General features: G+C 42.1%; 1 protein-coding gene across 1 annotated transcript; it reads left to right on the top strand.

Annotated features, from left to right (window-relative positions):
* The first annotated feature begins 6,379 nt into the window (after positions 1-6,379).
* Positions 6,380-7,126, top strand: SF3B5 (splicing factor 3b subunit 5). Its single transcript, XM_079781471.1, has one exon. It carries the CDS (start codon positions 6,517-6,519, stop codon positions 6,775-6,777), a length of 261 nt encoding a protein of 86 aa, XP_079637597.1. The 5' UTR covers positions 6,380-6,516; the 3' UTR covers positions 6,778-7,126.
* The last annotated feature ends 2,211 nt before the right edge of the window (positions 7,127-9,337 follow it).

Raw genomic sequence — 9,337 nt, 5'->3', positions numbered from 1 at the left:
GCCGACGCTCTATCCACTGAGCCACACCGGTGAGGGCTAAGGCAACACCCTTTAAAAACTGAAGATTCTAGATCTCACAGATGTGAAACCCACGATGGGTGGAAAAAGAAAGATGAAGCTGAAGATTTTTTTTGTAATATGCTTTTATTGATTTGAGAGAGAGAGGAAAGGAGAGAAAGAGAGAGAACAAAAAAATATATCAATATGAGAGAGAAACATCGATCAATTGCCTCCTGCACACACCCCGACCAGGGATAGATCCTGCAACCTGGGCATGTGTCCTGATTGGGAATCGAATCTGAAACCTTTCAGTGCACAGGGTGATAATCCAACCAACTGAGCCACACCGGCCAGGGCTGAAGATATTTTAAACCACAGAAAAATGAGAATGTCTAACAATCTTTTTGAAATAACTTCCCTAAATTTAATATCACTTAAATTCCACATCCCTGCTTAATTCAACAAAATATAAAACTCCAAAATGTAAAATTTATAATGAAAAGAGAAAGATTATTGGCTTTTATTCTAAATTATCTAAGTCTTAACTACTTCAAAACTATAGCAAAGCAAATTTTTATCTTCAGGTACAAGGTACCCTTCCTGCTTACAATTGATAAGAAACTCAAGGTGCCTAATTGTAAAATGTTCTCAACCACTAGTGTATCTTTTGGTATTAAATACTGTTTTGGCGACCTCTAGTGTAAAACATGATATCAGTACCTATACAAGTAGCAAATCCTTTTAATACTTAAAAACTTGCTTACAGACAAAAGTGGCATGTAAAAAAAAAATATTTCACCAAAGGGAATATAACTTTAGTTCATATTTTTCTACAATTAAAATAAAATTTAAATATAATTTCTGGATGCACAGGCATTTGACAATCAATAGGAAAGTGGTTATATTTAGAGTATGCTACACCCATACAATGGAATATTACACAGCTATAAAACAGGGGAAAAACAACAACAAGGAAGCTCTTTATGTACTTATATGGGATAATCTCCATTACATGTCAAAGAAAGTAGATCAAAAACCAAAATAGAACAAAATGTTATACTGAGCATTTTGCTACTATTCAAATTTTAGAAGGGGTAAAAATATATATATTTGTATTTGCTTATTCATCCATCAAAAGTCTCTGGAAGGGTACACAAGATACACATAGCATTGGGATGGGAATGAACAGATGTTGGAAACTGCATTTCTTTGTATACTTTGGTGTTTTGAATGATGCATTGACTATTCAAAATATTAAATGACATTTTTAAAAAGTTAAAGCCAGCAGCACAAGAACAAGAAAGATGAAAAAGAAAAAAATGTTTCCTGGCATTTCCAGACTTAAAAAAATAGACTAGACAATATGTAATTTCTGTCTAAAACGTATTTTTCATTATAAATCTTTAATCCTGTATCTTTTTCCATGGAATCTCTTCCTGCATATCTTTTTTCTTACTCAAATGCCAAACTGTAAGACAGCATTTGATAGTTACATAGAAGCAGCCCAACTGACAGGATTAACTTGAGGCTATATCTTGGAGCATGAAATAGTCACAGCTGTCCTGGCATGTCTTGATAACAAGTTCACTGGTTCCAGACCAAAATTCTTTATTTGCAGTAAATGTAAAGAAACTGTGATATTCCTTACTAGGTCATAATTTAAGACTCATAAGGAATATCTTTAAGTAAACAGGGTGGGACAAAAGTAGGTTTACAGTTCATATGGAAAATAATACAATAATTAATAAATAAGAATACAAGAATAAACTGTTTTGCATACTCACAACTGTAAACCTACTTTTGTCCCACCCTGCACATAGCAGATACCCAGGAATAAATCTTAGAGAAAAGGTGAAAGATCCAAATGAAAATTATACAAGCTTTATTTAAAGTCAAAGAAGTAGAGATAAATGGAAATATATGCTATGTGCATAGGTGAGAAAATTCAATATAGTTATGATGACAATTCTCCCCAAATAAGTCTATAAACTGAATGTAATTACAGTTAAAATTGAAGCAGAGTTTTTCTTTTTTGCCTTTGAGGATCATTTAGGGGGACGCAGATAGCACTCTTCAGAGATTTACTTAGGTTTTTTAAATTAATGTTTGATGTAGTAAAATTACAAATAAAAAAACTGCCTCTCTCCTTAAGCTTTTATAATCAGCTAAGAATCCCAAACTATAAATCTAGCAAATTTTCACAATCACTTTTAAGGGGTCTTGGGGTAAAATTTAGTTCCACTCCAAATTTTAACTCTCAACATTTTAAATCACACCTAATGTAATACATTCATTTTTCTTGTAAATACTGTGATTGCCTGTTTTAAAAAAATAAAATCTTTTCACATGCCTAAATTATTTTCACAAAGCTAATTAATTACATTTAAATTTTGTAAGAAGAAAATTTACATATTCCACAGCTGAAGTGCAACACCTCACAATTCGTGTGTTTAAGTCCTAACCCCCAGTAACCCAGAATGTGGCTGCATTTGGAGATAAGAAGAGAAGAGTAAGACACAGACACACACAGAGGAAAACCATGTGAAGACACAGAGAGCAAATGGCCATCAGCAAGCAAACCAGGAGAAAGACCTAAAAATAAAAGCAACTCTGACATCTTCTTGATTTTGTACTTCTAGCCTCCAGAAGTGAGGGAATAAATTTCTATTTTTCAAGTCACCAGTCTGTGTTAGTTTGTTTTGGCCGCCCTGGCAAACTTATCCACCTTGGCTTTTAATTAATACATGTAAATGTAAATGTATTACTTTGAATTGGAGGAATTCCCTCATATCCTTAGTCACTCTTAATGATGTGGAAATAATATTAATTTTCATGGCTTTGTTTGACTAGTCAATCACAATTTCCATAAGGATTTTACTGACAATTCTAAATTCAGGTAGAAGAGCAAAGGATCCAAAATGTTACAACATTTATGAATGAAAACTGTATAGGCTTTCACCTGTCAGATATCAAGATTTGTTATAAAGTTGCAATAACTAAAATCTTGTGTTACTACTGTGGGCATAGACTAAGAAACTAATGGAACAGAATACCCACAAACAGACCTATCCATATACAAAAGAAGCACTAAAGATGAGTAGGGAAAGGATGTTCTGTTTAATGAATGATTGGTTATTACTGGGAACTAGTTAACCATATAGCAAAGTATTAAAAAATTAAATCCCTAAAGCAGCAACTTTTAACCTTTTTCATCTCATGGCCCATATACACTGATTACTAAAATTTACAGCACACCAAATATACATATGGTATTTTTTCCAATCTGACAAAAAAAAATAGGTATAATTTTGATTCACTCACAGCAGATGGTTATTGTTGTGCTGACTGTTGTCATTTTTTTAGTTGACAATCTAGGGGAAAAGAGGTCAGTGCTCCTGACTAAACAATCGGGTATTACATGTTTTAAAAATTCTAGCAGCACACCAGTGTAATTCTTGAGGGACCCCAGCTGAAAATCCCTGCCCTAAAGCAAAATAAAGCAAAACGAAAACTTCCAGGTGGATTGAAACAATAAATATTTTAAAGAAAACAAAATTCCAAAACTGTTAGAAGACAATGGAAAAAAAAACTCTTTTTTTAATGGCCCAATGGTAGAAAAAGTTTCGCTTGATTTTATTTTTTTAAACCAAATGCAAAAGCCACAAAAACATGAAGGAAGGCTGACACATTTGACTACTTTAAAGTTAACTTCTGTACAACAAATTACGCCATAAAGAAAGGGTAGAGATGAGCCACCGACCAGAAAAAGATTTTCATATGGGCCATTTCAAAGAGAGCTGTGGGACCCAAACCAGGAGCTCTTAATGCCCTGACCTAAGATTGAAGTCCTCCATAGGATATAATAGGCTGTTTTAGAGTTATCTTTCTCCCAGAACAGAGTTCTTTCCATTTGGCTGTCATACAGTTTATCCATAGGATATAACAGATAATAGTGCCATGTTTCCTAAGGAGATATAAGATTTAAAAAAAATAAAATAAAATAAAAGATTTTCATTGCATCTTTTCATTGCATAAAAGATTTTCATTGCATACTGACAAGCCTAGTATTCTGACTATACAAATATCTGCTAAAAATTACTTTAAAAACCCCAAATTTCAATTAAAAATGGGCAAAGAATATGAATATGCACAGAGCAGAAATAAACACATTAAAAAGATACTCCACAGGAGTGGGGGGGGGGGGTCAATAGGGGTAAAGGGGACATATGTAATACTTTCAACAATAAAGAATTATTTTTAAAAAATAAAGATAAATTTTAATTAAGTAAATAAATACTAACACGTGAGCTTTTTCATATAAAAAAAAAGACACTCAGTCTTCCTAGTAACTAGCAGAGATATGCAAATTAAAGGCACAATGAAATTCATTCAACCCATCAGATCTGAAAATTTTTTAAATGTCTGAGGACTCCATGTTTTGGGAGGGAAAAAGCAACTTTCATAACTACACATACAGAGTGTCATTTATATAAAGCTTTAAAACAGGGTTGGGGAACATCCGATCCAAAGGCCATACAAGCCCCGAGAAATCCTTTGGTCTGGCCCTGCCAAGGCCTTAGGGGTGAGTTAATGAAATGTTTGATCAAATACAGCAGGCTAATTTTTAAGTTGATAATATGGCCCAAGAATGATGTTATAAATGTCCAAATGGCTGTTGGCAGAAAAAAGGTTCCCCACCCCTGCTTTAAAACGTGCATAACAGTAACACTCTTGTGTATGGATGCACAAACTCTCAGCAATAAAACAAAAAACAAAACAAAAAACCGGGCTCAGAAATAATTAACTCTAAATTCAAGATAGTATCTTGAAGTGAATAGATTAGGGAGGGGAACACAGAGAGCTTCAAGTTTGCTTCCATAGTTTTACTTCTTTAAGAAAACCCAAACCAAAATGAAGTAGGAAACAAAAATGGCAAGGTTTGATATATCTGGGCGGTGAATTCATAGGTATGCCTTATAATAGTCTCTACGTTTTAGGAATGAAATGTTTGTCATAACAAGGTTTATTCTGAAGAATAAAACTTTTTTTTTTTTTCTTTTCAGTTTTGGTACATTTGATCTCATAAGGAATATTTTTTGTTTGCTTTTTTTCCTCTTTTAAAATTAAAAATTGTTTATACTTAAAATGTGCAACATAATAAAATGATTACTACAGTCAAGGTAATTAACATATCTATTTCCTCACATAGTTACCCTTTTTGTGTGTGTGGTGACAACACCTGAAATCTACACTTAGGAAATTTCCAATATTCAATGCAGTATTAACTATAGTTTGCAACTTTTCAAACTGTTTTAAAGTTATCGTTCTCCCAGTAAAGAGTTCTTTCCATTTGGCTGTCATACAGTTGTTTATCCATTCGTCAAATGTATTTTGAGAATACAATCTCTGCCAGAACATGAGGATATCATAAAAGAAGCATATGATAAAAGATATCAAAAAAGTAAACTTTCTCAAGTAATTTGTATTCGCGTGAGGAAGTTGTTAAACCAAAAAAAAAAAAAGAAGAAAGAAATATATGGGATATAAAGCGATAATAACGAAGATAATACAAGTTGCAAAGAGGAAGGGGGATTTGCATCTGTCAGGGTAGCCAAAGCCGATTGCAAGGAGATGCCTTTGAGCTGACTTAAAGGGAGGAGCGCCTGCCAAGGGCACAAAGGCGTTCCCCGCGGCGGGAACAGCCTGTGCAGAGAACTGGAGAGGCGAGCGGCGCGGAGCGCTGTAGGGTGGAGTGACGGCTGGAGGGAGGACGTCAAAATTAGAAGCCGGAGGAAGGGGGCCTTGATGCGGGAGCCGGACGTGTCGGAACTGGTACTCTACTTTGTTCTACAGGCAGGAAACGGCGGCCCTGCAAGCGTTGACAAAACTTTCACTGAGCACGACTAGTAACGACCAGCACTCGGGTCTCCTGACTTCAGGGTAATCTACCTCTAATTGGGAAGGGGCGACCGTGCAGCCACGTTAGCCCCGAAATCAAAAGTACATCAAGTTCATTTCCCAAGTTGCCTATTAGGTCCCACTTGAGTTTCCCCCTTTCCTGTCGGCTCCAAACCGCCTAAGGACGCAAAACCGTCTCGACAACGCCCTCCCATTAGTCCGCGCAAGGCCTCTTAAAAAGCGGCGAGGGCTCCTAGAAGTTTGCACGCAGGCGGCTTCGGGGACTACAAGTCCCAGCATGCAACCCTCCCTGTAACAAAAAGGGCTACTAAGGGGACCATCATGCAACGCTCTCCGAAAGGAGGTGGGGCTCTCGATAGGGGCAGCCGACTTATAGCGTCGCCTAGGCAGCTCCAATGACGGGACAGAACACACTTCCGCTTCCGTCTCCGAGTCCTAGAACCGCGAGTACGCGCAGCTTCGTCGCGGAGACGTCATTCGCCCGCGACAGCACCGGCTCGCAGGTACAGGGAAGCGGTCCCTCTCACGGCGTGGCTTTCTAGATCGGTTCCCTGTCGCCGCAGCCTCTGACCTGGGAGCGACGAGGAAAGCGGCGAGATGACGGACCGCTACACCATCCACAGCCAGCTGGAGCACCTGCAGTCCAAGTACATCGGCACGGGCCACGCCGACACCACCAAGTGGGAATGGCTGGTGAACCAGCACCGCGACTCCTACTGCTCCTACATGGGCCACTTCGACCTCCTCAACTACTTCGCCATTGCGGAGAATGAGAGCAAAGCTCGAGTCCGCTTCAACTTGATGGAGAAGATGCTGCAGCCTTGCGGACCGCCGGCCGACAAGCCCGAGGAGAACTGAGGTCCCGCCCTGTCAGCGCTGTGCGGGAGAGCACCGGTGTTCCTCCCGTTTGCCGTCACTCCCGCGTGCCCCTGACCCAAGTGGACCGATTCTGCATGCCTCCGGCGTCTCGTGCTCCCCCCGTGCAGACGTGCTTACTCCGGGCGTCTCTCCTGACCTGCCTTCGTGTGGACCCTCGGAACACAGCGTTGGGGAGACGGTCAGGGCCCCTGCGAACTGTGACCTTGGCGACCCTAAAGCCAGCGAGCGTTGGGGGAGACGGCACTGGAGTGTGACGGAATAGGGAGGCTCGCTTTTAGCTAGTTGATGGTCGCTGTTGATTTTTCCATAAAGTTGAGAAAATGTTCAATCTCTTGGTGTGGGCTGCTTGTGTTCGAGTGGAGGGGTCCAGGGAGGGTTCTGGGGACTGCAGTTTCTTGGGAGTCCGAACGGGAAACGTGGGTAAGGGGGTGTGGGCGCGGGGCCAGCGTTCTTTGCCTGACACTTAAATCCGCCCTGCACAGCCTTAAAATATTATCCCACTCTGACTTCTCCCAAGAGCCCTTTTCAGGTCCGTAGTGCCTTCAGTATTGAGGTTTGTGATCATTGTATCCCACCTTCTTTTTCTCCCATCCAAGAAATCTTTTTGGCCCTCCTTTCTCTCTGAAATTGCATCCTCTCTTTCTCTTGGGACTTTGTGGACATGTCATGAGAAATGACATGCTGTCAAAGAGTTTTCATTCATTCAACATTCAACAAATATTTGTTTGAGGCTGGGTCCCGGGTCTGGGTGAGGCCGCGCCCCTGGGTCCGGGAGAGGCCACGTGCCCCTGGCCCCTGGGTCCGGGTGAGGCCGTGCGCCCTGGATCCGGGTGAGGCTGGGTCCAGGGTCCAGGTGAGGCCACGCCCCCCCTGCTCACCTCCAACTGCCCCCCCTGCTGGCCTGCTCACCCCCAACTGCTCCCCTGCTGTCCTGATCATCCCCAACTGACCCCCACTGACGGCCTGCTTGCCCCCAACTGGCCCCCCTGCTGTTCTGCTCACCCCCAAGTGCCCCCACCCCCCACTGGCCTGATCACCCCCATGGCCCCCTCCCCCCCACCGGCCTTATCACCCACAACTGCCGTCCCATCCTGGCCTAATCACCCACAACTGCCCTCTCCTTTTGGCCTCTAACCACCTCTACCTCGGCCCCACCACCATGGCTTTGTCCAGAAGAACATCCAGAAGGTCTGGAAGGTCTCCCAGTCTAATTAGCATATTACCCTTTTATTAGTATAGATAGAGGCCTGGTACATGGGTGGGGGCTGGCTGGTTTTCCCTGAAGGGTGTCCTGGATCAGGGTGAGGGTTCCCTTTGGGCATGGGGAAGCCTAAGTGAGGGGCCTGTGGTGGTTTAGAGGCCGGCCATGCCCCCATAGGGTGAGGGTCCCAGCTGGGGGGGCGTGGCCAGCCTGGGTGAAGGGCTGATGGCTGTTTGCAGGCTGGCCATGCACCCCAGCGGGGACTCTTACTCCATAGGGGTGTGGCCAGCCTGGGTAAGAGGCTGAGGGCCATTTTCAGGCTGGCCATGCCCCCCGGCGACCCAGGCTCCCAGCCCCTCCTTTTTTTTTTTCCAGCCACTCCTTCAGTGGCAGCCAGGGCAGGTGAGAAGCTTGGCTTCCTCCATCACCGGGAGCAACCCAAGCCTCCTGCTTGCTCCAGCTCCCTGGCTGGGTTAATTTGCATACTCGCTCCTGATTGGCTGGTGGGCGTAGCAAAGGGATGGTCAATTTGCATGTTTCTCTTTTATTAGTGTAGATAAGATCTGTCATGTTTTAGATCAGTGGTTCTCAAGCATATAGGCCTTGGGATTCCATTACATTCCTACAAGTTCTTGAATACCCTACAGAGCCTTTGTTTATGAGATTTGTGGCTGCTAGAAAATTTTAAAATGTAGTAATGTATTTAAAACAACAGTAATAAAACCATTACATCCTAGCAAAAAACACTTTTTTAAAAAAAATTTGTTTTTGTTAATCCTCACCCAATGATATTTTTTCCATTGCTTTTTAGAGAGTGGAAGAGGAGGAGTGAGAGAGACAAACATCGATGTGAGAGGGACACATTGATTGGTTGCTTCCAGCAGAGACAGGCCGGTAAGCCAGGACAATCGAAATAGGGAAACTGAGCTAGATAGCTAAACAAAAGGACAGAGCAATTTACAGCAGATACAGGGGGTCATCTCCCTAGAAGTAACATCTGGACCTCAGTTGTATTTCAGCTCCAGACCTATAAAAGCAGCAAAACCAGGTGGGTAACACCAGGACCATCTGACACCAATCAGAGGAGACCACAGCCCTGGAGGAGCACACCTAGAAAACCAGAATATTCTGCCAAAACCCTCTCCTAAGATTTTCATCTGCTGAGAAGAAGCTAAAACCTCAAGACAAAGGACCCAGTGTATGCTCTCCCTCTGGGGAGCAGGCTCCCCCACCCCAGCCATCCCCTTTTCCTCTTCCCCCACTTCTCCCACAGGCATGCATCTCCTGTGGACCTTATCATTTGATAGGGCCCTGCCAAGGCATTAAGGGTGAGTTAAT

Source organism: Cnephaeus nilssonii (assembly GCF_951640355.1).
Source record: "Cnephaeus nilssonii genome assembly, chromosome: 9".
NCBI classification, from domain to species: domain Eukaryota; kingdom Metazoa; phylum Chordata; class Mammalia; order Chiroptera; family Vespertilionidae; genus Cnephaeus; species Cnephaeus nilssonii.
This window is presented reverse-complemented; position numbering and strand designations above follow the sequence as displayed.